The 27,858-nt window shown below is 68.2% G+C and overlaps 2 protein-coding genes and 1 non-coding gene across 17 annotated transcripts; 1 reads left to right on the forward strand and 2 right to left on the reverse strand.

Moving 5' to 3' along the window:
* The first annotated feature begins 1,453 nt into the window (after positions 1-1,453).
* Positions 1,454-12,143, forward strand: AGPAT2 (1-acylglycerol-3-phosphate O-acyltransferase 2). The gene is given in 6 exon segments (NM_001130534.1): positions 1,454-1,754; positions 8,577-8,710; positions 9,113-9,288; positions 9,467-9,562; positions 11,029-11,101; positions 11,725-12,143. Coding segments are annotated over 6 exon segments (837 nt in total). The 5' UTR covers positions 1,454-1,572; the 3' UTR covers positions 11,901-12,143.
* Positions 12,144-12,759: 616 nt separating this feature from the next.
* On the reverse strand, positions 12,760-24,705 carry EGFL7 (EGF like domain multiple 7). 15 transcript variants are annotated; one of them, XR_002340956.1, is made up of 10 exons: positions 24,418-24,615; positions 20,122-20,212; positions 16,517-16,643; positions 16,180-16,296; positions 15,267-15,382; positions 14,979-15,074; positions 14,695-14,859; positions 14,000-14,362; positions 13,246-13,408; positions 12,760-13,075 (listed from the first exon to the last, which is right to left on the reverse strand). XR_002340956.1 is itself a non-coding variant. In XM_021081043.1 (10 exons), the coding sequence occupies exons 3-10, from the start codon at positions 16,599-16,601 to the stop codon at positions 13,053-13,055; spliced, it is 825 nt and encodes a 274-aa protein (XP_020936702.1). In that variant the 5' UTR covers positions 16,602-16,643; positions 20,122-20,212; positions 24,418-24,705; the 3' UTR covers positions 12,760-13,052. The 15 variants fall into 15 exon arrangements, 10 of the variants coding, with proteins under 10 accessions (XP_020936702.1, XP_020936698.1, XP_020936701.1 ...); XR_002340955.1 differs by lacking the exon at positions 24,418-24,615 and adding an exon at positions 21,642-21,811; XM_021081043.1 differs by having other exon boundaries at positions 14,000-14,064; positions 16,522-16,643; positions 24,418-24,705.
* On the reverse strand, positions 14,367-14,439 carry MIR126 (microRNA 126). The gene has a single exon (NR_038594.1). It is a non-coding gene; the product is annotated as a microRNA 126 (primary transcript).
* Positions 24,706-27,858: the final 3,153 nt, after the last annotated feature.

Below are 27,858 nucleotides of genomic sequence, written 5' to 3' on the forward strand. Positions count from 1 at the left end.
ACCCAGCCCCCTGCGGCACCCCTGGCTGTACGGTCCCCACCCAACCCACCCACCTGCTCTGGTGGAGCCTTGCAGGAAATCCCGCAGCCTGGGGGGCGGGGGGCGCAGCGGAGCCAGCACCCTCTCCCTGGGGAGGCTCCCCTGGCCCGGGGGTGCGGGGTGGGGGCAGCAGTATCCTCTTCCAAGAGTGGGAAAGAGCTGGTCTGCTTGATACGAAGGGATGGCCAAACGGATTTGGAACAGGGACAAGACTGAGCCAGAGAATGAATGCGCGGAGAGGCTTTGGTCTCAAGCGCCCTCAGGTGTCACGCGGACGCAGCCAAGACACTTCAGTGCAGCGAAAAGCTAAGCACACGCCTGTGAACGCGCCGCTCTGTCCCAGCGGGGAAACCCCACCTCCTGGTCCCCCGGAGGCCCCCGGTTCCTGCCGGTGATGGAGCTTTGGTGCCTGTCAGCCCCCAGCCAGCAGGTCTGGGGCTCCGGTGGAGCACCTCGGCAACATCGCCCCAGCATGTGAAAAAGGACGGGGCCAGCAGTATAATTGCTAAGGCCCCTGGGCTGCACTCGTGTGACCGTTGTGCAGATTGCAGCAAACCGGCCCACCAGGTGGAGGCACTTGTGCAGAAAGGAAACTCGGTTTTACAACCTCAGGCTGCTCTGAGACCTGTTGGCAGGGCCCACGCAGTGACCTGGAGCAGGTGGCAGGGCCCCTGCTCCTTCCAGCCAGCGCTAGCTTCACCACGGCCCTGCCAGGCTGCCCATCCGTTGCTGAGATACGATCGCGGGTATCTGCGCTGGCCGGGCACCAGAAGCGCCGGAAATAACGCCCTGGCCCTGGCCCCCAAGGCCCACACTCCCAGCCCTGCCCAGAATGGCGCCTCATGCCTATTCAACACCCCTCTGCTCAGTTCAGTGTGCCCACCAGGCCCCACAAGGCTGGGTCTCCCCGCAATCGCTCTTGGAGACCTGAACGGCGGGCTTACCCCTCCGGGTGGCTGTTGGTCACTCGGGCACGGTCAAGGGCCCCTTTGTGCGGCCACCAGACTGGCACGGGCAGCTGCGACCTTGGGCCGCCTTTGGAGCCGCGGTCTGGGCTCTGGGGCGTGGCCGGCTGGGGGCGGCCCGGAGGTGGGGGGCCCCCGGGGTGCCAGGGCCCAGGCGCTCCGCTGCGGGGATGCGGGGGGGCTGGCAGGGGGGCGCGGCGCCAGAGGCCAGGCGGCCGGGCGGCCGGCAGCTGGGCGGGGGCGGGGGGGGGCGCGGGGGGCCCCCGTGCCGCGGGCCGGGGCGGGGCCGGGCTGGGGGCGGCGCCGGGGCCGGTGACCGCGCGGCGGGTGGGGACGTCGCGGGGCGGGGCGGGGCGGGGACGCACCTAGCCGCGTCCTCGGCCCCGCGTCTCTCCCCACCCGGGCCGCCCCGCCCCTCGGCCCTCGCAATAAGGGGCGCGGGCCGGGCCGGGCGGGGCGGGGAGCAGGGCCCGCAGCCGCCAGCCCGCGGCCGGAGCCGGGGCAGGGAGCCTTTGGGCCGCGCCGTCGGGGCTCCGAGAGGGCCCCCGGGCGCGGTCCCGGCGCGGCCATGGACGTCTGGCCGTGGCTGAGCGCAGCGCTGCTGCTGCTGCTGCTGCTGGTGCAGTTGAGCCGCTCGGCCAAGTTCTACGCCAAGATCGGCTTGTACTGCGCGCTCTGCTTCACGGTCTCCATCGTGGCCGCGGCCACCTGCCTGCTGCGCCACGGCGGCCGAACGGTGGAGAACATGAGGTAAGGGGCCCCGGGCCGAGCCGGGGAGGGGGCCGGGAGGGGAGGGGGCCGCGAGCCGGGGGGCGGGGGGCGGTGGGCTCGGGCGGGGAGGGGGCCGCGAGCCGGGGAGGGGGCCCGGGCGGGGAGGGGGCCGAGTCCGGGAGGGAGCCGAGCCGGGGGGCGCCGCCGCCGCCGCCGCCGCTTCCGCTTCCCTAACTTTCCCGTCTCCTTTCCCTCCTTCCTGCCCCGCCCGCGGCTCTCCCGGGCTCCCGGCGCTCGGCCGCGCGGAGGGCAGAGCGGATGGGAGACGCTGCCGGGCTGGGCAGGGTCCCCGGAGCCGGCGTCACAATGTCCCCGCGCCCGGGGCGGGCACGGAGAAGTTTAAAGAGCTCCCACCCTCCTCCGCCCAGAGAGTGCGGCGTGCCGGGCGGCTTTGAGAGGAACGCGGCCGGGCCAGGCTGGCCGAGGCTCCGTCCTGCTTCCCCGCGGGGAGGAAGAGGCAGGTCGGCCGGGCTTGCCCCCGGGAGGACCTCCGGCCGGAGCGCCGCCCCGCCTGGACCCGCCCGCTCAGGGCCGGGGCGTCCTGACGCCCCCTCCCACCCCCGGCAGCGGATGAGCGCACCTGTCCTCGTGCACCGGGCAGGTTGCGCTTTCCTTCCTCTTAGGAAGGGGCGCTGGCTCCGCGCTGGGGACGGCGGGCGGGGAGTGTCGCCCCTTGGGGTCCAGCTTCAAGCCAGGAGCAAGAATGGGGTGGTGGCTGGAATTTTCCTCTGGACGCCCAGGGTGGCGGGGGAGCTGGGTGTTGCTGTGGGTGATGGGACTGAAGGAGTGGGGGGCCTCTCTGGCTCCGAGGCTCAGGGAGCAGGGCCACCTGAGAGCGGCTCCCTGCCCTCTTCCCAGTTGCCCGGTGGGAGGGGCTCTTGCTGACATTTCTCCCGGTGGCTTTTGCAACCGCGGCCTTTGGGCTATGGCCTGGTGCAGAATTACTGCGCTCCCGAGGCTCCCACCATTCACCTGCTTCCACGGCAGTAGGTGAGGGTTCCTTGCTCCCTGCCACCCCTGTCCTTGTCCCCTCGTCCGTCTGGGCAGGCTGATGCTGCCAACACTGGCCCACACTTCGTATGTCCTCCAGGCCCTATGGTGGGGGCTCTGTGACCCTGAGAGTGGGCGTGACGACTGAGGAGGGTGCATTGTAGGTCTGTAGTGCCCCCCAGATGGCCCAGGCCATCGTCTTGGGGCCAGCCCACCTGTCCCTCTTCCAGCTGCCTTCCCAAGCAGCCTACCCTCTGAGGTGGAGGGGCCTGGGTCCAGAAGTAGGGGTCCTCAGGGCTGGGGGCCTGCCCTGCACGGCTCTTTCTGAGAGTGAGGCCCTAGGTCCCCTGAGGGCAGTGGGCTCTCAGCCAGTCTCCGGGGCAGTGCCTGCTGGGGACCTGCCCTGGAGGTGCAGGGGTTGGGGTGGTTTCAGGCAGCCACGGCCCGTGGGCTCCTTGGAGCAGCTGCTGGCCCCAGAGCCCGGGGGCGGGAGGGGGGGTGCGTTGCATGGGGTGGGAGGGTGCCCTGGGTCAGGCCATCCTGAGCATGGGTGGAATCAGAGACTCAGAGCGCCAGAGCAGGTTTTTAGCAGGTGACAGGTGTTCCTGGCAGTGAACCGTCCCCTCCCTGGCTCTGTATCATCAGGTGGCTGCTTCTTTACAAGCTGCTGCCTTGTCTTCAAAAGGCCCAACTTGCTCCTTCCCTGGGGTCAAATCAGAAGTCACCAGCCACCCTTTGTGACGCGGTCGCTGGACTGGCAGGCTGGCCAAAGTAGCGCTTGCCGCTTCCACCCCACCCTGGGCCCTTTGGCCCCTGCTGGCCTGGGCGCGTTCTCCTCAGCCCTGAGCCTGGCTTGGCCCCTAGCTTCACCCGAGATTCTGGTCAACGGAGGTGTCCTTCTCCGGCCCCTGGAGGGCCTGACGGGGCTGGGGAGGGGGGCTTCCTGCTGCCTTTCCCTCCTCAGAGGAGCCCCCAGACCCAGTGCTGCTGAGGGGCCCCTCCGGGATAATATAACAGGTGCTGGCCTCCCAGAGAGACGGTGGGGGGAGAGCAGGCACCCAGAGCCTCCTTCCCTGCAGCCCAGGCCCCAAGCATTAAGTGGCAGCGGTGACCCCAGGGCTCTCCACGATGGGGAGGAGGGGGTAGGGACAGGGTGCCCACGAGGTCCCCAAGGGATGTGGCCGTTGAGGGCTGTCAGGTGCAGGGGTTGAGGTGGAGCTGTGTCCCCCAGGCAGCCTGTCTAGGGACATGACCCAGGAGGATGGAGGTGGAGGCTGGGGCTGCGTAGACAGGCTCCCTACCCCCCATTTCGGGAGCCCCCCCGGGCTCCCTGCTCCAGTCCCTCCCCGACTTCCGGAAGGACTCTGCCCACGGCCAGCCTCTGCTTCCACCTCAGCAGCGCCGCCCTGTACCGCAGTGCCTTGACCTTGGGAGCAGGGATTGTCGCGCGTTCCATTCTATGGCTGAATCTGCAGAGGAGCAGCTGGCAGCCTCCAATGGGAGGGGGTTGCCCGGGGTCCCCGAGCCGGGTCTCGGCAGAGCAGGGACGCTTTCATTTTCCCTCCGCAACCCCCCCCCGCCCCGCCCCAGCACCTGGCCACTGGGGGCTGGAGCGCGGGCTTTGGGGAAGCCCTGAGGTCTGGGAGGGACAGCCCCCACTCTGCCCACCCCCTCATTTCCCTGATCCGCAGCTCCTCCCATGAGGGGCTCTGGGTGGGCCCCCAAGGAGGCCTGTGCCATCTCTGCTGTGAGTTCCTGCAGGGCGTGGCCGAGCACAGGCTGGCTCTGTTCCGACCAGCCTGGGGGCCGAGGCCAGGGACCCCGCCCCGATTGGGGTGTCCTGTGTGTGGGGCTAGGTAGCAGGTCACGTTTCTTTGTCCTGGGAAACAGATGCCCTTTGGACACCCATTCTACAGAAAAGAAAATGAAGGCCAGGGAAGTTATGTGTGTTAAAATCAGGTTCGGCTGCAGGAAGCCTAACGACAGAGGCTTAGCTGAGAGAGGGTACCTTTTCGTGCATAACAGGTGGTCAGGGCAGGGCAGCTCCTGGCTGCCAGCCCCTCTGTCCTGTGGCCGTCCCCATCCTCAGGATCCAGGGTGCGTGCCACTATTAATGGCAGGTCCTCTGGGGACTGAACTGCTTGCTTCTGCGTCCGTCCCGGTGCCCAGGACCTGGGTAGCATAGCTAGGCTGCAGGGAAGCAGGGCAGCGGGCGCCCAGTCTGTGGGGCCCACACTGGCTCAAAAATGCTGGGGTGGGTTTTGTCACAGCCAGCAGGTGACACCTGGTCAATGCTGCTCAGGGTTTGAATCCAGCGCTGCGGCCACTGCATGGTCCTGGGGTGGGGGGTGCAGGGCTGGGGACACAGCGCAGCCAGTGTGCGTGGGGGGGGCACCGCACCTGCGGGCTGGCCTGGGGCCCTGGTCTCGCAGGAAAGTCTGTGCTGGCTTTGCCGGGTCAGGGGGCAGGGGCGGGATGATGTGGACAGACCCTCCCCCCGTGTGCACTTCTGCAGGCTGGACCAGAGCTCCCGAGAGCCCGGGCATGGTAGGAGGGCTGGAGGCTGTGCTCGCTGGCCCCCCTCTTCCAGCCCCTGGCGTCCACCTGCTCCCTCATCCTCCTGGTATCACACAGGCTGGAAGCCCCCAGCTCCTGTCCCTCCTGTGATCCAGCTCATATGACACTTAGAAGTGCCCCTGCCCTGCCAAGTGGCCTTGCAGGGCCTCCTGTCGCCAGAGCAGATCCATGGCTCTGCAGCCCCCTGGGCTCCCCCAGTCCCCCCAGCCCCTCTCTCTCCGGGCAAAGCCCATGGGGTCTGGCTGAGGACCGGTGCCCCTCGGCCAAAACAGCTGCTGTGTCTCCCCAGAGCCGCCGAGGCCAAGTCCAGGGGCTGAGGCCGAAGGTCAGCGTGTGGCCAAGACCTGACCTTGAGCCGCCTCCCGGCGGGTGGTGGCGGGGGCCGGGCCTCTGCTTCCATTTCCTCTGGATTCTTCTCTTCTGCCCGTGTCACCATCAACACAGCCAGTTTGAGGAGCGCTCCCAGGGGCCGTCGGGGTCGGGGTGGTCTGGCCTCGTCTGGCTCTGGCCTTTCAGGCATGGAAGTGGAAGTTTAGGGAAGTCGAGTCCACACAGCTGGTGAGAAGGTGGTCAGGACCCAAACCTGGGAGCCTGGGAGGGGCCCAGCGCAGAAGGTCCAGGAGGGCCGGTTGCCAGGAGTGGGCCTCAGGCCTCGGAGAATCTGCGCTGTCTACGGCGCTCACCTCTCTACGAGGGCTCCTGAGAGATCCCGGAAGGGCCGGGATCCCCTCTGCTTAAGGGAGGCCCGTGTCTGCGGGCACTTGGAAGGGACCTGTTTTGGGGAGCCACCTGCCTTGGCATGGAAAGCTGGCACCAGTCACCCACTTGGCAGCTGGCAGCAGCTTCTGGAACGCTGGGCCATGCACTCAACCCAGCCCTGGGCTGCCTGGGCTTCAGGCAACCCTGGCTCCACCCCCTGCTTTCCCTCCCCCCACGTGGGGTTTGGGGGCCCTTCCCGGGGCAGCCTGGAGGAAGTGGAGGAGGCCCAGTGCTGGGGAGGGGAGGGGCAGCCCCTTGGCTCCTGCGGCTGACACGAGGGGTGCTGGGTGGGTGTTGGGTGCGGAGCACCAGGCAGCCTGGGCTTCCTGAGAGGACAGAGTCGCTGCCTTCCCTGCTGGGGGTTGGGTGGGGGCCGCGGAGCCCAGGAGGGGTTGAGGGGCAGGCCTCAAAATGGGCTTGAGATTCCCCCCTGCCATCCTCAAGCAGGCCTGTTGCCTGGCATTCTTCACACATTTTTCAAGAGCCAGGTTTATTATTATTACTATTATTTTGTCTTTTTGCCATTTCTAGGGCTGCTCCCGCGGCATATGGAGGTTCCCAGGCTAGGGGTTGAATCGGAGCTGCAGCCACCGGCCTACACCACAGCCACAGCAACGCGGGATCCGAACTGTGTCTGCGATCTACACCACAGCTCACGGCAACGCCGGATCCTTAACCCACTGAGCGAGGCCAGGGATCGAACCCACAACCTCACGGTTCCTAGTCGGATTCGTTAACCACTGCGCCACGACGGGAACTCCGAAAAGCCAGGTTTAGAGGTGGCCTCAGGCTCATGCCAGTCTTGTTGAGGAAATTCAGCCTCTGTCTACCTGTGCCGAATAGCGACGCGGTGACAGGGTTTAGGGGGATGGAGAAACAGCTTTAATGCTTTGCCAGGCAAAGGGGGCCACAGCAGGCTAAGGCCTTAAAGACTCCCCCCCCCACACACACACACACATTGTGAGGCCTTTTATAGTAAAAAGGAGAAAAACAGGTTCTCGGAGAGGAATCCGGATTGGGACCCAGTGCATTCTTCTTTCTTGGGGGAATCTTAGTCATCAAAGCTGGAAGCCGGCGTCCCGGGAGCAGCCCGGGACATAATGAGGGGGTTTGGCTCTGGGAGCCGTGCAGCTGGGTGCTGGGGGCCGATGGGACTGGGCTCTCCGGACACAGAGGAGTCAGATCCTGGAGACAAGAAGTGGGCGGGGGGCCAGGGGAGGCGGCAGTCGGGGAGGGAGTTGAATGCGGACAGGGGGTCGGGTTGGCAAGTGAGAGTCCCGGAGGTGGACGGCGGGACCCGTGCCGCCGTCAAAGGGTCAAGGGTCCATTGTGTGCTCTCTGATTCGTACCGCAAGTTTAAGGAACTGAGTCCGGCTCTGGGTCTCTGCTCTGCGAGGGCCCAGGCTGTGTCCTCGACTGTTCTGGATGAGGCGGGTCCCTCCCGTCCACCTGGGACCTGGGAGGAGGGCCGGCCGTGGGGGTGGGGTGCGGGGTCTTCCGGGAGAAGAGGCATGGTTCTGGGTCCCGAAGCCTTGGGCCCCCGCCGCCTGCAGAACGGGAAGGCCCCGGGGTCCTGCAGGAACCACAGAAGAGTGACCTCAAGCCTCGGGCTCTGTCACCCGGAGGGCTCGCCCCTCGTGAGCACCTGTCCTGTCCCAGGTGTGTGCACTGTCCCCGCAGAGCAGGGGGCCGGGTCACCCTGCCTGCCTGCCAGCTGGCTGCCGGCACACACGGTCCCCAGGGATGTACCGGGTGACGCTGATGGGGCGCTGCGGGCCAGCCCTGCAAGGTCACGAATGCCCAGGGCAGCTTCCTTCCAGGAGTGGGGTTCACGCACATCCTACCCCTCCCATCCTCCCGTGACCTCAGGTGTGTCTGGGGCAGCAGAGCAGCCCTGTAGGCCGGGTGAGGAGTGGAAGCAGCTTCGCTCCAGCTGTAGCTCTTTTGAACCACAGAAGCCACCTTCAGCTCCTTGCCAAGGTCTCGCTTGGTGCCAGACTTTCTTCCTGGCGCTATCTGGGGGGGACAGTCACTTTCTGTATGTGGGGGCCTAGCCTCCTCTGCGGGGCCTTCAGCTACTGACAAAGATGAGACCCAGAGCCAGGTCTGGGGGCTCTCGGCTTCCAGCCTCTTTGAGCTGAGCCCGCCCCTCGGCTAACAAGCAGGGGTGTGGGCTGAGGGCCAGGTGATGGGTGTGGTCCCTGACACCTGGACGTGGAAGGAGGTGCCCTCCCCGTTGTCACCCCCCGCCTTGCTCCTGTGCGTCCCCGGTCTAGGCAGGGTGGCCCTCGCCGTCCTGAGGAGGGCCGAGCGACAGGACCTGGCGGCTGCTGGGGGGGAGGTGTCTGCGAGGGGGGCTGGCGTCTCTGCGCTGCGTCTCGGTCTCCTCTGCGTCTGGCCGAGTCGGGCCGGCCGGGCCCGCGGGCAGAGCCCTAGGCAGGGGCCCTCTGCCCACGGCCCCGCCTCTCCTCTCAGCATCATCAGCTGGTTCGTCCGCTCCTTCAAGTACTTATACGGCCTTCGCTTTGAGATAAAGGGCCGCCAGCGGCTGGACGAGGACCGCTCGTGCGTCATCATCTCCAACCACCAGAGCATCCTGGACATGATGGGTAGGCCGGCCAGCGAGGGTCTCAGCCCAGGACGCCCCCCACCCGGGAGGGCGGGGAGGGGTGCCGCTTCAGCAGGTGGGGGCCGGGCCCAGGCGAGCCGGCAGGTGAGGGGGCTGACGCAGGCTGGGGGACCTGGAGCTGGGTGAGGGGTGACGAGGTTGCCGTGGCCGGCGCCGGGCCCGGGCCTCTGCGGCCCGTGGCAGCTGGAGCGCCATCCCAGCACCCGCCCTTCGCAGGGGAGACGGCGGCCCAGAGGGCAGGGGCCTTGCCCAGGGAGCCAGTGGGAGGGATGGCGCCGTGGTCAAGGCCAGGGCTGGCTCGCTCCTCCCTGGGGAGGTGGCTGCCTGGCCCTGAGGTCACGCTCGCTGTCCCTCTCCCTCTCTTTCCTGGCTCTGCCTCCAGGCCTCATGGAGGCCCTGCCCGATCGCTGTGTGCAGATCGCCAAGCGGGAGCTGCTTTTCCTGGGGCCCGTGGGCCTGATCATGTACCTGGGAGGCGTCATATTCATCAACAGGCAGCGCTCCCAGACGGCCGTGAGCGCCTTGGCCGACGTGGGCGAGCGCATGGTCAGGGAGAAGGTGAGCGCGGGGCTGGGGCCCGCCCGCCGCGTCCTGGCCGAATGCCTTTCGGGGTAACTCCCTTCTGGCATCAGCACGCCTGACCCTAAACCGCAGACGCCACAGCCGGGCGCAGGGGCGTGGCCCCCTGGGGCGGACCCTGGGCCGTGCCCCACAGCTGCCCCCGCCTCTCCTACAGCTCAAAGTGTGGATCTACCCCGAGGGCACACGGAATGACAACGGGGACCTGCTGCCCTTCAAGAAAGGTGCCTTCTACCTGGCGATCCAGGCCCAGGTGCGTCCTGGCCGCGGCCTCCCCGGGGAGCAGGGCGGGACGCGTGTCCGCGTTGGCTTAAGGCTGAAGGGGACCTCCTGGCTGGGCCGGGGCCCCTGGAGCTCCGGGACCACCTTGCACAGGGCCGGCGGCCTGTACACCTGTCCCTGACCTGCTAAGGAGGCTGGCCCCTTGGGCCCCTCGACCCGCTCCGAGGGCCCAAGCTAGTGCCTGATCAGGCCCAGACCACCTGCGATGACTCGTTGCCGCGTGCCTGCGCCTGGAGCTCCCGCACCCCGCTTTCTAGCTGGCCAGGCCGGGGACCCACCAGGGAGGCTGGGGTGGGTGTAGAGGTTCTGCTGGCTGAGCTCTCGGGAGGGCTGTGCCAAGTTCGAGGTCAGTCTCCCAGCACCCCAGCTGGAGCAGGGTTACGTGCTGCTGGTCCTTGACTTCCAGGGCTGCCGTTTGTCCTAGAGGAGTCCTGGGGTCTGGGGTGATGGCGGGAGAGGCTTGGGCACATCCATCCTTTGGGGGGGCGGTCTCCCCGTAGGTGAGGGGTCACCTGGTAGGGCTCTCACCCCCAGTCCTGTGCTGGGGTTCGTGCAGGGGCGGCCGTCCTTGTCTGGGGTCAGGTGAGGGTGCTTTCATTCTGCCTGATTGGGGTCAGAGCGGCAGCAGCCGGGCAGGATCTGCGTCTCTTGCTTGGGTCCTTCACCTGTGATGGGTGACCTCTGGCGCCCCCTGGTGGCCCTGATCAGGGCCAGGTGAGGCCTCCTTCCAGAAGCTCCCAGGGGGTGGAGAAGCCCAAGCTGGACAGACCCTGTGCTCTGGCCCAGCTCTGCCCAAGCGGGACGCCCTGCTTCTGGCCGAGAGGAGGGCACCCCTGCCATGTGCCCAGGGCCGATGTCACTTCCCGTTGCTGGAGAAGAGGGAAGAGGGGAGGAGACAGCAGGGAGCTGTGGGGGGGCCGTGGCAGCACGGTCTCGACAGGAGACTGGACATTTCGTCACCCCCTCCCTGTGCGCCCCACCCCCATAGTTAATGATTAAGCGCAAGTGCCATTTCCAGCCCTGGAGAGTCATCACTGGAGTCACCGTGGGACTTGACCTGGTGTCTTCCAGGAACACCGCAGGCCCTGCCCCTTCCCTGCTGGGAGCTGCTCCCGCCTCCCCGGGGGCGGTGGGGGGGGGGGGGAGGCCAGGAAGGGAGGGGTGGCTAAACTGGACAGGGGCCGGGCCATCTGGGGACAGACCCGTGGGGGAGGGAGGCGGGATCAGATGGGTATGTGCCCACCCAGGAGGCTTCCTGGAGGAGTGGTACTAGGGAGAAGCTGTGCACGCAGAGGCTGGGACCTCTGGGCTGCCCAGGGCATGAGGGCATCCCAGGGCCAGGCGGCGGCGTGTGGACGTGCCCCGAGGCCAGACCCAGGGCCCCCCGGGGACGCCAGGCGGGGTGGGCAAGCGGTGCTCAGGCTGCCGTGTGCACAGGTGCCCATCGTGCCCGTGGTGTACTCCAGCTTCTCCTCCTTCTACGACTCCAGGACGAAGCTCTTCACCTCAGGTACCCCCCTGCCCCCGCCGCCGTGCATGCCCGCGCCCTGAGATGAGTTCCCGGGTCTGGGTGGTCACGACGGGCCCCTGCCCTGCAGGGACCGACCCTCTGGGGAAGGGCGGAGGGAACGGGGCGGGGGGGGAGGTGCCTAGAGTCCCAGCCCTGGGCTGTGAGGACAGAGGCTCCCAGAGGGAGGCTGGCGGCCCAAGTTCACACCGTGCATCACGTGCCGGGAGGGCTTCTGAGCCAGCGGGTTTGGGCCTGGCTCCCAGGGGCAGTAGCCCGCCGGGTACCCCCAGGCCTTCCCTCCAGACCCCACGCAAGGGCACCTGGTGCCCAGGTGGGTGGTGAGGCCACCTAGACCGCTGAGGGGGGTGGCAGAGGAGGAGGAGGGAGCTGCCTGGGAGCAGGTGCAAGGCTGCTTTCTGCAGGAGGCCGTGTCCCGAGCCCTGGGTGGTACTAACAGGGGACACGCAATTGTCCCAGCTCGAGTACATGCCTAGGGGCCGGGTGTGGTGTGTCGGGTTTTCCAGTCATTCTCAGTTAAAAGCCAACCCTATGAGACCAGGGTGTCCAGGAAGGGGGCCCCCCAGGGGAGCCCCTGAGGCTGCTGACACCCCCACCCCCAACAGGAACCATCAAGGTGGAGGTGCTGGATGCCGTCCCCACCCGCGGCCTCACTGTCGCCGACATCCCCAGGCTCATGGACACCTGCTACCAGGCCATGAGGACCAGCTTCTTCAGCATATCCAAGACCCCCCAGGAGAACGGGGCCCCCGCAGGGCCCGCTGCCCAGCCAGCCCAGTAGTGGAGGCCGGGCGGGGGGCGCAGGACCTGGGAGACGATGGACAGAGACCTCTGCCCACCTCATGTCACTGAGTCCCTCGCTGTGGCTCCTCCTGCCTTTTTCACTCAGGGCCTGGATGCGGGGACCCCTTCCGGTCCCCTCCTTGGGTCCAGGCCCCTGATGTTCCTGCACAGGAGCCTGCAGAGCCTCCCAGGCGCCGTGTGGCAGCAGGCCTGAGCCCCAGATGGCTGGCAGGGCTGGACTGACTGCCCGGCCCCCGCCTCCTGCCTGGGCCTGTGGGGAGCAGAGGCCAGCTCCGGGATCCCAGCCGTGCCTGCATCAGGCCCTGTGGGAGGGGCGGGCTCTGGAGGGGCCGGGATGCCCGGCCTCAGGCCACCTGGGCTTCAGAGGGCCTGCCATTCGGGCCTGCGGCTCCTGCCAGCCGCGGGGGCAAGCCTGCTGAGTCGGTGCTGTGCGTGGCCACTGTTTTTTATAAACGAACTCTTGGAAGTGCCTGGTCAGCCATGGTCACTGCGAGGGCTGCCCTTGCCACCTCCGCCCGGCCTCCATGCTTGGCAGGCGTCCGTGCAGGCGCTGGGCCCACAGTCATCCTGGGCGCCTTCCGCCGGGGGTGCCAGGCTGTCCTCGGGAAGGAGCTGAAGGTTCGCCCTCTGGCTCCTGGCTGGGGGCGAGGCCAGCTTGTCACCAGGAGGAAGCTGTCTCTGTGGCCAGGGTCACCTTTTCCGAAAGCGGGGCTCCAGCCCCTTTGGAGAGCGGGCACCGAGACGCGGCCTCGGGGGCTGGAGCCTGCTCGCCAGCACGGGCGGCGGCCTGGGGGAGGCCGGCAGCCGTGGGATGCCCCCCAAGCCATCACAGACACTGCGGCTCAAGTCTCATTTTATTCCAACAAAAACCAGGGCTGCCCAGTAAGCAGCACGGTGCCCTGGGCAGGGAGCCCTCGTACCGTCCCTCAGCCGGGCCCACCAGGCCCCCAGGGCGGCCGGGTGGAGGGGTCCGACCGGCTGGGGCTGGGTCCTCACTCAGCCCTACCCCACGGGGGAGCCTGGGGGGGGTCCCTGGTGAGGAGCGGTGGTGGTGGGGGATGGGGCCCAGGGCAGGGCACGGCGAGGGGAGAGTCTTGGTGGCTGGAGGAGGGGGCCTGGGCCGGGCCTGTCACAGCTCCTTCTTGCAGGAACCTGCGGGCGGATGGGGGGAGGCTGGGTCAGAGGTCACAGTTCCCCCACCTTCCGGCCTGGCCTGAGCTGCCCCACCTCGCCCTCTGGCCTCTGGGCAGGAACCGGCCCAGCCTCAGTGTCCGAGGCTGCAGGGCCTCCGTGGGTGCAGGGGGTGGGGCGTAGGGACTCACAGGAGCCCAGCTGCTCCTCCAGGAGGGAGATCTGCTCGCTCAGAGAGTCGATGCGGTCCAGCTGCTGGAGGGAGTGGGCCAGGAGGCTGCCGGGGTCAGGGAGCCCGTGCTCCAGGGCGCGAGACGCCAGGCTGTGCAGCGGCGCCAGCACGAGCTGCAGCTTCTGCAGGGCAGGCAGAGGGCCCGGGTGGGGACAGGCCTGTGCAACTCTGGACCAGCCCCTCACCCTCTGGTCCACAAGGACTTAAGGACGATACTGAGGCCAGCAAGGGCACTGCCCGGCCCGACCCGGTTCTAGCTGCAGGGCCCCGGATGTCCACCAGAGGGAGCTTTGGCACCAGGAGAGCCCAGCAGGTGGGCAGAGGGACATTACACAGGCCAGCCTGACCGGCGGTCCCTGAGACCTGGGGTCCGGGTCAGAGGAGCTACGAGGAGTGGACAGGAGCTCCTGAGGGCTCTCATGCCACGGACCCTATGGCAGGACCATAGCGGCATTCTTGCAGGGACAAAGGCGGGAGTGGGCAGGGCCTGGCTTCCTGCTCTCTGTAGCCCCGCCCCCTGGCCTCGGGGTCCCAGTCACTGTCCATTGCCCCTGCCTGGCATGGTGCCCAGGCCAAGGGCCCCTCGGCTGTCAGTATCCAGGAAGCCTTCCAGGGTGCCCCCACTGAACCCCACCTCCACCTCGGGTTTGAGCCGCACCAGGAGCCAAGGGGAGGCTCCGGGCGAGGCCCTGGGTGCCCAGCTCCGGCCTCACCTGCTCCAGCACGTCCACCCTTGACTGAAGCCTCTGCACTTCCTCCTTCACCGCACTGTCCGCTCCTGGGAGAGCCAGCGGCCGAGTCAGGGGCGCCCGGCTTCCACGCTGCACCCCCCGCAGGCTGGCCTCGTACCCCGTGCGGAGCCACCGCTCCGGGTGTGGGGCACAGCCCCCCTGTCGTGGCGAGCCCCTCTCCCCCATCCGGGGCCCTGGCCGTCCACCTGGGCCGACCTGGGGGCTGGGAGGTGGCTCTGGGCAGACGCAGCCCCCGGGCCCCCTCTCCGTTAGGTCGGGGTCCCCGGTCCCCGCCGAGCCGAGGGTGGTTCCAGCCGAGGTCCGCGCCGTGCTCTCGGTGCTGGGCTGCCGACAGCGCATTATTACTCACGGTACGAGTTTGAAGTGTCACAGCGCGTACCAAAAGTAATAATGTCCCGTCGCCAGCGCGAGCGCTGTGTCCCCAGGCTGCCTGGGCAGGGACGCCGGTGGGACCCTGGGGAGGGGGGCGCAGGGGGGCGGGGTCTTCCACTCTAGGCTGAGCTGAGGCCCTCCCCACGGTCCCTGCGACATACCTCCACCCCCCAGTTCTCGGGGGAGGAGCCCAGGTAGGGGAGCCCCCATCGCATCTGCCACCCCACCTCCCTGCCCATCCCCCCCGGCTCAGCAGAGGGGGTACAGACCAGCAGGGAGTTTACCTGTTGTGGGGTTTGGGGCCACCCTGGAGGTCCCTCTCCTGGGCAGGCAGAATGCCCTGTCCACAGATGGGCTGTGCCCCTCCGGACAGTGACACCAGTAACTGCCTGCGGTGTTGACACAGTGCTGGGGACAGCCGCCCCCTCCAGCACTGCATTCATCCACATCTGTGGGAACGTGGTGTCAGGCAGGGGCGGCGCCACGCTGAGCCCCCTCTCGACCCGCCAGGAGCCCGTGCAGGGAGGTGCCTGGAGGCCCCCCCCCGGGAAGTGGGACCCAGCCTCACCTGTCTGGCAGGTGTCGCCCCGCCACCCTGCAGGGCAGTGACAGCGGCCTGGCCGGACACAGCTCCCTCCGTTCTGGCATGGCGGGTGGCATATTGCTGTGGGGGGAGGCCCGGCATCAGCTCAGGAGGGTCCCCAGGGCCCCGCAGGGGTGGCACACAGTGTGTGGGGGATGCCAAGCAGGTTTTGAGAGCAGAGCAGCCCGTGCTTGGCCCGGGGCTGGAGAGCGGGATGAGCTGCCTAACTCGGCTCCATCTGTGTGAACCCCGCCCGGTGTGTGGGGCCCTCACCTGCTCCACAGGCCCCAGGGAGCCCGCTGGTCCTCTTCCAGCCCGGGCAGCAGGCATAGCGGGGCCGGGCGGGGGCTGGCCCAGGGCTGCGGCGGTAGGCAGTCCTGTAGATGGTCCTGCGGGGGTGGGGGGCAGGGGTGGCTCAGAGGGGCCTGGCCCTCACAGGGTGGCCTGAGCGGTGCCACTAGGTCTCCTGGGCCCAGGCCAGGGTTTCCCCAGACAGCCCGCGAGAGGCACTGTCTGCCCTGTGTGTCCGCCTGTCTTTGGGGCTGGCTCTGTTCCCGTGCCCTCCAGAAGCCACAGGAGCCGTCACTCCCAGCCTGGCACCTCAGGGGCACGGCCATGCCCCTGCCCCATGCTGTCCTGATGAGTGGGACCCCAGGGCGTGGCCTGAAGCCCGGCTGTGCCTGGCATGGAGCAGAGGTGACACCTTAGGGAGAGCCGTGAGGGGAAGAGCCTTGCCACACTGTCCTCGCCCCCTGCCCCCTGCTCCCGGCGTCTTTAAGAAGCTTACAGAAAGTAGAAGCTTTTTAAGCCACATTCCCACAGAAGAACCAGAGATGCGTACCCCTCATGTGGGCACAGACTGGAACGTTCTGGGTGTTGGGAGGGGGAGGACCACATGGGGGCTGCCGTGCGGAGGGGGGCAGGCAGGGTGGGTGACCCTCTAAAATAAGGGTGGGGAGCAGGGGCGCCGGACGCCCTTGGCGCAGCAGAGGGCTGATGGCTGAGGCCACTGGGCCCACATCCTGATCCAGGATGGCCCAAGTTACACCGTCCCTGCCACCCGCTGGGACGGGGCCTCGGCAAGGCCTCCGCAGCTCCGGGCCCCAGTTTCCCAGCAGCGCTGCCCTGCCTCCCGCCCCAGGGTCCTGGGTGGCTGGTGGGCCTCACGGCTGCGGGCGGCGCTCACCGGTAGGTGCTGCAGGCCCGGTACCCATCGCAGGTGGTGAGGAAGGGCTGGTACACACGCTGCACGAAGGACTCGGACACGGGGCCCCTGGGAACGCCGACAACACACACCCTGCGGCTGCGGGGGTGACGGGGCCGGAAAGTCAGTGGGGGGGCTCCTGGGACCCCTGCCCGCAGCCCCAGAACCCACGGGATTTGCCAAAGTCGCTGGGATGGACCCCCAGCCAGAGCCACAGAGAAGAGCCAGGCCCCCAGATGTTGGGGGCTGCCCCGGGGAGGGGCTGAGGGCTCCTGGCCTGCACCCCTGCTGCCCTGGCACCCAGAAGCCCGAGCCCCACCTCACCCAGGCCGGTAGACGTGCTCGGTGCCACCTGCTGCCAGCACCAGGAACCACACCAGAAGCAGCTCCCGGGAGCCCCACATGGCCTGTGTTTCCAGGGGGGACGGCCTTCTCCTCAGGGTGGCCTGGAGCACAAGGCAGGACCCCATAAGTCCCTGTGCGACCCCGCCTCAAGCCCAAGCCCCTGGCTGGGCTGCTTTTTTTTTTTTTTAATGTCCACACGGGCAGCATATGGAAGTTCCCCTGCCAGGGACTGCATCTGAGCTGCAGTTGCGACCTACACTGCAGCGCCGAATGGTTTAACCCACTGTGCCAGGCTGGGGATCGAACCCATGCCTCCCCAGTGACCCCAGCCGGTGCAGTCAGGTTCTTAACCCACTGTGCCACAGTGGGAACTCCAAGTTGAGCTGCTTCTTCAGGGCCTCCCATTGCAGGGGGAGAGCCTCACAGGTGGGTGCCAGCTCTTCTCACCTCAGTCACATACAGTCCAGGGACCACAGAGGGGCCAAGACATCCAGGGTCCACGAACGTCCTTGCTTGGGGAGAGAGGCATCCAGACCCTGCTGGGCTCGGTCAGGTTCACCGGGGAAGGCGGGGCCGGGGTGGGTAGGGCCAGCTCTCCCTCCCCCCCGCTGGGTCTGGTGCCCGTTCCATAGCCGGGCAGGGCTTGCACCCCATCTCGGCCTACGAATGGGGTGCTAGTGGCAGAGCTGGGACGCTTCCCAGCTGGCTCAGTGACCTCATCTGCCAGATAGGGAGCCCATTAGGGTGCAGCCACCGGGCGTGCAGAACAGCGCTGGGCCTGCACCTAGGAGGGGTGACACCTATGCTGGGGACTGAACGGCAAACAGCCCCCTGGGCTCCCAAGACAGTGGCCCCTCTGGGCGCCCACCTGGAGGGGACTGGAGCCCTGCCCCCACGTGCCAGGGGAGCCATCACTGTCCCTGTCCTGGCTGTGGATGGGAGCCGGGGCGGCCCAGAGAGGGTTTCCTGGGAATGTGAGAAACCCCGGCCCAGAACGAAAGGTCTGCGACAAGCCAGGGGGCTGGATCGGGGGCCAGGGGGGTGGCCTGTACGGTCTGGGGAGGGGCTGCTGTCCCCCGTGCAGCCAAGGTGCTGGGGAGCTCTCCGTCCCCGGGCTCCGTGTGCCCAGTCCATGCAGGGATGCAGCTGGGCACTCAGCCCATGGCCTTGCCCACTGTGTCACATGGCCCTGGGCAGGGCAGGAAGGCAGCTGCTCAGGCCCCTTCCTGCAGCCCCTGCTCTGGGGCAGGGGGGTGGGAGCTTGGGTGGGTGAGCAGTCAGAGGCTGTGGTGGGCCCCTGAGCTGTGGGACTTAGTTTGGGATAGTGGGGGTGCTTCTTGCAGTGGTGGGCAGGGGCACGTCCTGCCGGTCAGAGCCAGCTTGGAAGATGAACTCCGCGGGGGTCACAGTTAGGGAGCGGGCCTGGAGGTCCAGGCAAGAATTGAAATGTGGGGACAGAGGGCTCTGGGCAGGCAGAGGGGGCTGGTGGGCTGGGCCTCCAGGTCCCCACAGACCCTGTGCCTACCCACACCGGGCACCTCTGGGAGGGCATCTCAGGCCAACCCAACCAACCTTTCCCCACGAAGAACCACCAGCACCTCCGCGACCTACGAGGCCACTGGGAAGGGGAACAGAGCGTCTGGTTTTTGAAAGTCACGCTTGCCTGCCAGGCGAGAGGAAGCCGATGGCGCTGCCTGGCCTGTGCTGGGCTGGCAGTCTCATTTCCCTTCACTTCCCTTTGGGGTCACAGCCCTGCTGTAACAGGGTGGGGGGCGCCGCCAGAGGGATATGCGGTAATGTCCCATGCCCTCGGAGTGTCTGCAGGAGCCCTGCCCACCACCTGCCGGCTGCCTCCCCACAGCCCCCGCTCCACTCGGGAGACTGAGTCTGCAGAGGGAGGCGCCTGACTCCACTGCAGGGCAACAAGCCTGGCTTTGCCCTTCCACTCGCGGGGTGCTCTGGCTGTTAGGACGGGGTGAGACTGCGGGATGACTCCCTGGGGCTGCGGCGTCTGCACCGCTCACCCGAGCCTCCCCTTCCCCCTGCACGGCCGGCTCCGTGGGGAGTGGGAGCGAGAGAAGTGACACCTCCCCCCGCGCCGGCCACCGCAGGGTACGGCTGGCCCGGGCTGCGGGGTCGGGGCCTGCGGGGCTCTGAGTCAGGCCCTGGGACAGGCGCGGGGCCCCAGACTGGGAGATGAGGGGCAGGGGGCGCCCCGGGGCGCCCCCCGCCCCCCTGTCCCGGCCTCCCGCGCCGCCCGTCACCAGCAGGGGGCGCCCTTTGCCAAGGCCACTGGGCCCATTCTCCGGACCCAGGCACGGGATCCGGGGCCGGGCTGGGGGTCGGGTGACCGTGCGGCAGAGCCCCGCGCTCCCGGCCCGCTCACCTCTGCGCTCCCCGCGGTCGCTGTGCGTCGCCCCCCAGCTCCGTGCGCCGCGAGGTCCCCGACCCCGAGCCCCCCAGCCTGAAGGCAGCGGACCCCCGCCGGCCGCGGTCCCCGCGCCCCCAGCCGGGCGCCCCGCTCCCTCCGCACTCACCGCCCGAGCCGGGGCGCGCACGCGCCGCTGCCGCCACCGCGCCGAGGGGCCCCGGCCCCGCCCGCCCGCCCGGCCCGGCCCCGCCCCGGCCGGCCCGGCCCCGCCCCCGCCCCGCCCCCGCCCCGGGAGGGCGCCCCGCCGCCCGCGCCCCGGGCCGGCCCCATTGCGCAGGTTGGGAAACTGAGGCTCCGCGGCGCGCGGCGCCCCCGGGGCCAGGCAGTGAGTCAGCGAGACCCCGGGGCTCCTGACGCACAGCCCGCCTCCGAGCGCGGCCGCCCCTCCCAGCCCGCTCCCGGGGACGCAGGGCTCGGAGGCAGCCAGGTGCCCGGAGGCCGCTTGGGGACGCACCGGTGGGGGTGGCCAGCTCTCCACCCCCACCCCCTCAGGCTGAGCCCCAGCTCCGGGGTGGGCCGGCAACCAGAGGCCAGCTACCTAGGCACCGGGTGGGTGTAGGAGGCAAAGCCGATCCCGCTGCCCTGCAGCCACGCGTGGAGTGGCCATCATGGCCCCTCCTGCTGCGAGATGTGGAACTTCCAGAGATGACACGGAGGCCTGGGCAGAGCCCGCCTGGGTCCTGGGGTGACACCCAGCCTTCCTCCCAGCCAGTGTGCCAGGTTAGGGGACCTGTGGGGCTCCCCCTGGGGCCGTCTTGGTTCAGGACAGTTGGGATGCCCTAAGTGCCTCTCAGGCCCTCAAGCTGTCCCCTAGCTGCATGGTGGCCACTGGGGGCTCGGGACCAGTCACCTCTCCCGGCTCCCTTCCCACATTTGCAGCATGGGCTAAAGCAGCTGCGCAGGGCAGAGCGGCCAGGGCTGCTGGGGCCCAGCGAGAGCAGCTGGCACAGTTGGAACCCAGGAACTGTGTCACTCCTGGGCCATCACTGTGCAGGAGCGCCTGGGCCTCACCCCTCGGCAGTTTCTGCCCTTGATCCTGAGACGGGGCGGGGCCCTGGTGCCCTAAGTGTGGGTGCGTGTAAAACCCGCCCAGGCCTGGCCAGGCCCCCTGCGCTGCCTGGGGCATTGGGGTTTGCTGTGGCACTCACCTGGGGAGGGGGCCTCCCTCATGCCCCTGACGCTGGCGGCAGCTGCTCTTCCGGCTGGTGGGGGCTGCCCGTGGCTCCCGGGTGCCAGGGCCTGCGGGTCAGAGACAGGGAGGCTGATGGCACAGCCTTGGTCCCCTGATGTCTAGGAGTTGGGAAGGTGGTCGGGGCCAGTCTTGATGCTGCTGTGGGACCCCAGCCTGCCCTTGGCCTACAGAGCTCCCCCCTCTGATGGCCAGAGCTGACCGGGCCTCTCAGCTCTGCCTATACCTGCAGCCTGGGTGTGTCTGTGCCCAGGGGTTCCCGGGCTGGGCATGGAAGGGCCGGGGTGTGTGAAGATGAAAGTCCTTCTGTAATGACCCCTGCGGGGTGGCCTTCCAAAGAATCATGGGGAAGGGGGCCCCGGGCAGAGCCACAGCTGTGGAGCATCCGGCTCGGGCCTGCTTGGTGCCCAGGCGGTAAAAGAGGGAAAGGACCAGTGTCTGGACAGGAGCCCCTTCCTGGACTGGGGGCCCTGGAAGGCCCTGGAAGGAGGTCTGAGGGTGGCTGGGGTGGCAGGGATGCCTCTATTGGGAAAGGGGGCATCCCTGACTCTCCTAAGCCAAGCAGGCCGCCCTCACCCAGCCCAGGCCGCAGAGTTAAGAGCCCGGCCTGGGGGGCTGGAGGGAGAGCTTCCTGTCCCGTCCCCTGCCCCCATCCAGTCCCTGAAGCGGGTCACTTGACCCTTTGACCTCTGGCCTGAGCAGAAAGGGGCGGCCTGGGGAGCTGGGTCGTCTGGCCCTCCCTCTGCTGGCCCTTGCGGAGGCCTCACTGGCTCTCTCATCTGGAAAACGGCTATCCTCACGGCACGCGGATGCGGCCACGGGCAGCAGGAGAGCAGGGCCCCCTCTGGCTCGGGGGCTCCCCTGGGGAGCAAGGTGCACGGACAGGGTGCATGCGCCCGCCCCACTGAGCTGTCCCTCTGCCCGTCCCCCTGGCCAGGCCAGCAGAAGGCGGGCGCTCCTGGTGCCTGCCCTGCAGGGCTCACCCTGGCTGTAGACGTGGGTTTGGGTCCCCCGGTGCCCCTGCCCGACACCTCCAGGCATGCCCGCTCGGCCTTGGAGGGTGCCGTGGACATGCAGTTCTCAGCAGAGGGGCCGGCTGAGGTGGGCCTTGCTGCTGAGCCCGGGGGCCTCGCCGGGAAAGCAGAGCTGGCCCGGGGGTAGGGGTGGGGGTGGGGGGCGACGGGCAGGGTGGCCACTGTACCGTGTCCTTCAGGGCTCACAGCAGCTGCTGGGCCGCCAGCGGAAGTATCAGAGTCAGGCAGGCCAGCCTGGACTCGGCCACACAGAAGCGGGTGCCCTTGGCCAAGGGGCGTGAGTGTCTCTGGTGCAGTAGGAATGGCGCCAATAGGGACATAGGGAGGACGAGGAGCTGGCCCTGGGAGTGGAGGGCAGAGCCCTCAGAGCTGAGCCTGCAGGTGCCGAGAGGCGCTGATTCCACTCTGCCCGCTCCCTGCCCCTCCAAGGCTGCCCCCGCCATACCTGACGCTGCCCGGGCCCAGGCTGGGCCATGGCAACCACAGCTGCCTCCTCTGGCCGGGGATGGGCCCGACCCCTCGCCGGCCCCCTCGGGGCACCTCCAGAAGCCGCCTGCCTGTCCGCTCCGCTGGAGCCTCCGACTTGGCCATGGGGACGGCGGACTCGGGCAGGGAGGCTCCTCCCGGGGCGAGGAAGGGCGGCTTTTTATGCTCCGTCCCGTGTAAATCGGGACTGGGCTGGGCCCTTCCCGGCCGGACTTCCTGTGTGTGCTCTCCGCTGATAACGGGGTCTCTCAGTGAACAAACAGGAGACTGGGGGCGGGTGGGGGGCCGCTGAGGGAGGGGCCTGGCCAGGCTGCCGGGCAGGTGGGCGGGGGAGGGGGCTGTCCCCAGGGACTTCAGCGTCTCATCGTGAAGCAGCCAGAGATGATGCCTGGGCCCTGCAGGTGACCCTGGGACCTGGCTGGTCTCAGTGTGTTGGCGGATGTCTGGCACCCAGGGCTGTGGGCCGCCCGGCTGCTGGGCCCGCGTTAAGTGCGGCTCCACAGAAGGGCCCCTTGGTTCTGTGACCCTCAGGCCATGTGTGTGTGCTGCCCATGGGAGTCCGAGGGTGGGGGCAGCCAAGAGAGGTCTGGCTGGTCCGAGAACGGCCGGTTCTATGGGTCCCTGGGGCCCAGAGTGGCCGAGGTGGGGGGCACAGGGAGGGGCAGACATCAGCTCCAAGACTCAGGCCTTCTCCAGGAATGGGGTAGTGAGCCCCCCACTCCTGGGGGTGTGCAAGCGGGGCCCGAGATCCCCAGGCCCGCCTCGAGGGCTCCCCTCCAGGGCAGGAGAGGGAGTTCCCTGGCCCTCTTGCTTCCCTTGGCCTCCAGAGGCCAAGGGAGCCGGTGGGGGGGAATGGAGGTGCCTCAGGACGGCCAGAGTGGGGGCTTCTTCAGATTCCCCACGTGGCCCGGCCCCCAGGTCTGACCCGCAGTTTCCTCTCTTGGGTGGTGCTGGGGACCTGCGGGCAGAGCACGGGTGGCTGTGCTGGTGGCGGAGTGGGTGCCCAAGGGCAGCCGGGCAGCTATGGAGGACACGCTGGCCGCCCATCCGGCCAGGGCTCTGAGTGGGCAGCACCCCGCCAAAGCCCGTTGTCTTCGGGTATAAGCCCTGCCCCGGGGTTGGCCCCCCAGTCTGGATGCCCTCATACCTCTGGCCTCGCACCAACTTGGCCCGACCGCCCTCCGGCCCCGCCCAGCAGGATGACCCAGCCGAGAGGAAGGCCGGAGGCTTGGGAAACTCCAGGCTGCCACGGGAGGGGGGCCCAGGGCCTTCTCTTCGCTGGGCCTCAGTCTCCCCCTCTGTTCCACGGGGCCAAGGGAGGTGCCGGCCAGTGGGGTGGCTGTGGCGCCGGGCCCTCAGGCATCAGTTCCAGCAGGAGGCAGTTTTGGGGGGCCCCTCCCCCATCTCTTCCCCGCCAGCCCACCCTGGCCCCCTGGGCCCTGCTCCTTCTCACGCCCGAGGGCCCACTTGCCCAAGGGCTATGTGCCTGCTCAGGGTGCTTAGTGCAGGGGCCCAGTTGGGCTTCCCCTCTCCCCCCCGCCCCGGCCCACATCCCCCAGACCCTAGGCCTAGGGATCTGCTCTGAACCCCCGGGTGGAAGAAACAGCACACACAGGGTCTGGTGAGGGGTCAGCCCCTCACGTGTCCGGATGAAGAGGCTCAGGCCCAGGAGGGAAGACGCCCCAGGCGAGCAGGACAGAGGCAGCCCCCTTTCTGTCTTTTCTCAGGGAACCCAGTTCCTCCTGGGCCCCAACCCTGGGGGCAGACCTGTCCATGCTGGGGAGTAGCTAATGGACCACCCCTCCCTCTGCGTCCTGAGCCTGTTAGAGAACTTTCTGGAGGGTTGCCTGGAGCCCGGGGGTGAAATTACAGGCCTGGAGCGAGCAGAGTCCCGGGTCCCCACACCCAGTCCTCACTGTGCTGGCTCCCCTGCTACCCACAGCTTCTGGGGTCCCCACCGCTCTGTGACCCCTCTGGACAAGCTCTGCCCACCCCGGGCCGAGACCAGAACCAATGCCAGGAAAGGAGGCTTTGGCCCAGGGCCCCGCGCACCAGCCTGGGCCGGCCTGTCGCCCCAAACCCCACAGCGTCCTCCGTGCTCAGGTCCCGGAACCTCAGCAGCCAACGCGGGAGGCGGCTGGGGTCCTGCCCAGCCCGGGGCAGATCAGGGACAGGGAGGGGCTGCAGGGGCGCGGGCAGAGGGCAAGAAGGTGCCACCTGGCACCCCCTGGACTCCAGGTGCCTGGGGCATGGCAGAGGGGACTCACTCAGTGCTCAGGCTGGAGGCCTGGGGTGGCTGGGACGACTGGCCCACCTCCAAGGAGGCCCGGACCCCCGCTTTGGGTCATGGAACTCGTCGCCAGGCAGGAACCAGTTTGGGAAGGAGCTGTGCCTCCCCCAGGGCAGGGCGTCCCCCCTCTGGCTTCCAGACCCCACCTCACAGGCTCGGCATGGAGGTGGCCTCCTGGTGCGACAGGTCAGGGATTGTCCACACAGGGGTGGCTCAGCGACCCCGGCCCAAGGCCTCGCCGGCCTCAGCTGTGGCGTCCAAGGCAGGACCTGGTGGGGGCTGGAAGCCCGGGATTTGGTCCCAGACGTGGCCCCCATCGCTGGAGCCCGTGCCCGCACTGGGCCTCCGTTCCCCTCTGCCCCACAGTCAGCGGGCGCGGGGATGAGCTGCCTCCCGACCGCCGGCGCGGTCCCGCCGTTGATGGGGAGGCGTCGCGCCCCCTTACCTTCCCAGAGCCTCAGGTCAGCTGCGGGGCGTGGCAGGGGTCCGCTGGGGCCTCCTGTCCTCTCGGGAGCCTCCTACGAGCTCTCACCACCGGGCTTTTGGCCTCTGCAGCCCCAGGAGCGGGTGGTCCCAGCCCTGGGCCGAGCCAGTGCGGGCATCTGAGGCTGCTCGGGGCAGAGGGGCACCGGCGTGGCGTGTGAGCCGGGCCGTGGGAGGGAAAGACCAGAGCAGGGGACAGATGGGGCTTCCTGTTTACCCCCCAGAGTGGCCGCTGGCCTCGGGGACAGGATGGCTCTGTCAGCCAGATTCGGGCCAGATGAGGCTGGCCCTTCATGAAGCGATGCATGCGCCAGGCCCAGTGACCGTCCCCGGGGGCCGGGAGGGAGCCTGCAGACCCCTGGGTCCGGGAGCTGTCTACAGAGCTGGGCCCGGTCCCAGAGGGAACGCGAGGTCCCACAGGGGAAGCGGCTCTGTCTGGCAGCGGGGCCTTCAACTCTATGTTGCCTACGCCCACGCGTGCCCCGCACGTCTGTTAGCGTGCCCGCTGTGGGCGCTGGGCATGGCCCTCGCCTAACACCCTGGTGCTGAGGACCTTCCATTTTCAGACGATGCGCCCAGGGCTCGCGGGGGAAGGTGACCGTCTAGGGTCGGCCAGCGGGAAATGGACGCTCTGGACGTGGAGCCCAGGGGTTCCGAACAGTGGGAGGCCGCCGGGGGACCCTGGGCCCCTTCTGCTGGCTTCTCCCTGGGGACCCACCCGACCCGCACAGCCTTTCTGCTGCCCGTCCATCCGCCGCTGCCCAGGCAGGAGGCCCGCAAACGTCCTTTCCCTGCCCTTGGTTCCCAGTGGGTCCCCTGGGCTCAGCCCCTACCCCATCCTGGTCGCCACGCTTCCTGCCCAGCGGCGACTTCCTCGTCCTGCTGAGCGTCCCGGCCTGCACCCCGGTTCGCGGGGACTTTGTGAAGGGGGGCGTCAGAACACACGATACCCTGAGGAAGCCCCACCACAGGCTCCCCAAGGCACCCAGGGCAAAGTCCCAGCCCTCACGCGCTGCCCACCCGCTCACCCAGCCTGAGCGCCACAGAGCCCAGTGGGGCCTCATCTGCCTCACCCACTGCTGCCCACAGGGTCCGGGGACAGGGCTGGCCCCCACCCAGAGGTGGCCTGCAAACCTGCGTTACAGCGAGGCTGCAGAGACGCGCCCGGCGGTGCCCACGCTGCGTCTGGCCTCTCCTGCTCCACCAGGACCCGCCTGTGTGCTCAGACCCGATTTGCACCCACACCACTGCTGGCTTTGGGTCTCACCAACCGCGCTGCCTCGAAACGCCTTGAACTGACCTATGGGCAGATGTACACATGGGCTGGTTTCTCTTGGGCACCTATGTGCACCCGGCGCTGTCGTGGTCCCAGGAGAGGCACGAAGCCAGCCACTGCCCAGGGTTGCTCCGGCTCAGCCCCAGCAGCCGTGCGGGAGCTGCGGACGCCCCACGGCTTTGTCAGCACTTGTTCCCGTGTCCACTCGGTCACTGGAGCCATTCTGATAATCATGCAGTGGTGACGCTGTGCTCTTATGCTTTAATATAACGAGATGGAGAAACTCTTCTAATTTGAACCACTGATTTCCTCTCTGGGGAAGACTTATTTTATAGGGAGACACCGGGGTCGGGGCGAGAGCCAGGCAGGGGGCACTTGGGGAGCAGGGCAGCCCCCAGGGAACTGAGCCGTCTGTAAGGCGCAGGCGCATGAGTGTCCCAGGCCCACTGGGCAGTGGACAGGGGAGGGGCTTGGGGTGCCAGGTGTCATCACTGCTGTGGGGTGCAGTGTGCCCCTGGCTCCCAGGAGCCTCCATGAAATGCTCGTCTCTGGAGCTGCTGGCCAGGTTGGGGTTCAGGTGCTGGCCAGGGGGGCAGGGCCGCCAGGGCGCCTCTTAGTGGAGTCTTGCTGAGCAGGGAGAGCCCTCCCAGGCCTGACGCCCTCCCGGTGCCGTGGCCAGGCCCGGCCCTGTCACCCTCAGGTCCTCAGCCCCGCAGCCTGGGCGTGTCCCAGAGCCCAGCTTGGTTGGGCACCCAGGCTCATTCAGCCGTGGAGGCTGCCCCCAACCCACAGACACCCGTGCCTCCGCCGTGGGGTGGAGGCAGGGGGTTGCACTCCCTGCCTGGCGCCCTGGGCGGAAGTCCCGCTCAGGGTCAGGCTGCAATTCGCCAAAGCCCGACGGATGGGACGGGCGGGACTGTGAAGGAAAAAACACCGTATCTCCCGGGACGGGAGGGAAGTTCCAGAGAACCCGCAGGGTGGGGGCAGCAGGTGAGGTGTGGGCACCGGCTCGGTTAGCGGCCTGCCTACTGCACCGCCGTTTGGGACACCCTGTCCCCTCCCCGCCCAGCCCAGCCTCTCCCAGGACTTTGGGGAAAGAACGTAGCAAAGGTGGCAGCTGGCCCGGTGCTGCCTGCATGTGGCTCCCTGGGCAGGGTTGATGCTGCCACCTGACCTGTGTACGGAGGAGGAATGACCTCTGAAGGTCACAAAGACCGTCCCTGGCAGGCTGACCATGAACTGAGAGCAGCACCCTCCCGGCCCCGCATGGGGCAGTGGGCAGGGTACGGCGGCCGGGGCGCCACCCCCAGGCAGGGCTCAGGCACCGTGACCGGGACTGTGCTGCCCCTCAGCCGGGTGGGAGGGCTGCTGGGAGCGGCGGGGGTGCCCCTCCCAGGGAGACTGTGGCGCCGGGAGACTGCGTCTCTGGGGCGTGTCCAGGGAGCTCAGACCTGAGAGGACTCTGCCTTGGTTTCCCCGGGAGTCAGAGTGGGGCGGGGGGTGCCTGGGAGTCTCTAACCTCTGTCATGGTGGACAGTTTGTGCCCCAGCCTTTTCAGAGGCGAGGGGGCCACAGCTTCCAGTAGGCTCTCAAAGGGGCCTGTGCCCCCCACGTGAAGAGCCCCCATGGGTGGCCCCGAGGTTCCCCCAGCCCTCACAGTCCAGGCTCCTCAGCTCTCAAGCCACCTCTTATTATCATTATATTTTAATATCCTTGAAAATGTAAAGAGAAAGGGGGGGGTGGCCGCTGCCACCCGCCAGAAATCTCTGTTTCCTCTCAGCCAGGAAACAGGAAGTGAGTGAGCCCGGAGATTGGGGACCAGGCTCCGAGAACAATAGGAACCCCCTCCCCCCAGGGGAAGGGGAACTGCGTCAGGGGGCCAGGGGGCCGCCTGACCTCTCCCCCCCACCCCAGCTGGCTTTTCCTGGTGAAAAGCGCTGAGGCCCCACTGCTGGGGGAGGGGTGCGAGGCCCACCTCGGCCGGGTGTCAGGCTCCCATCTGGCTGTGTAAGCAGACGCCCCAGAGGAGCAGAGCCCACCTGGAGCAGGGAGGCCCGCCCACCGGGGCTGCAGGTCTCCAGAGGCTGCAGAGACCCCCCCTCCGCCGCCCCGCCACCAGGCGCAGGG

Source organism: Sus scrofa, unplaced genomic scaffold (genome assembly GCF_000003025.6).
Source record: "Sus scrofa isolate TJ Tabasco breed Duroc unplaced genomic scaffold, Sscrofa11.1 Contig1206, whole genome shotgun sequence".
Lineage (NCBI taxonomy): Eukaryota > Metazoa > Chordata > Mammalia > Artiodactyla > Suidae > Sus > Sus scrofa.

What these genes read in the sequence shown, in the direction of transcription:
- EGFL7 (XM_021081039.1), bottom strand. Translation starts at nt 16,207, where the DNA reads ATGGGTACCGGGCCTGCAGCACCTACCG. An exon ending in CGGGCCTGCAGCACCTACCG is followed by an intron (nt 15,383 to 16,179) that starts GTGAGCGCCGCC and finishes CCACCCCCGCAG; the next exon opens with GACCATCTACAGGACTGCCT. An exon ending in GGGCGACACCTGCCAGACAG is followed by an intron (nt 14,860 to 14,978) that starts GTGAGGCTGGGT and finishes ACGTTCCCACAG; the next exon opens with ATGTGGATGAATGCAGTGCT.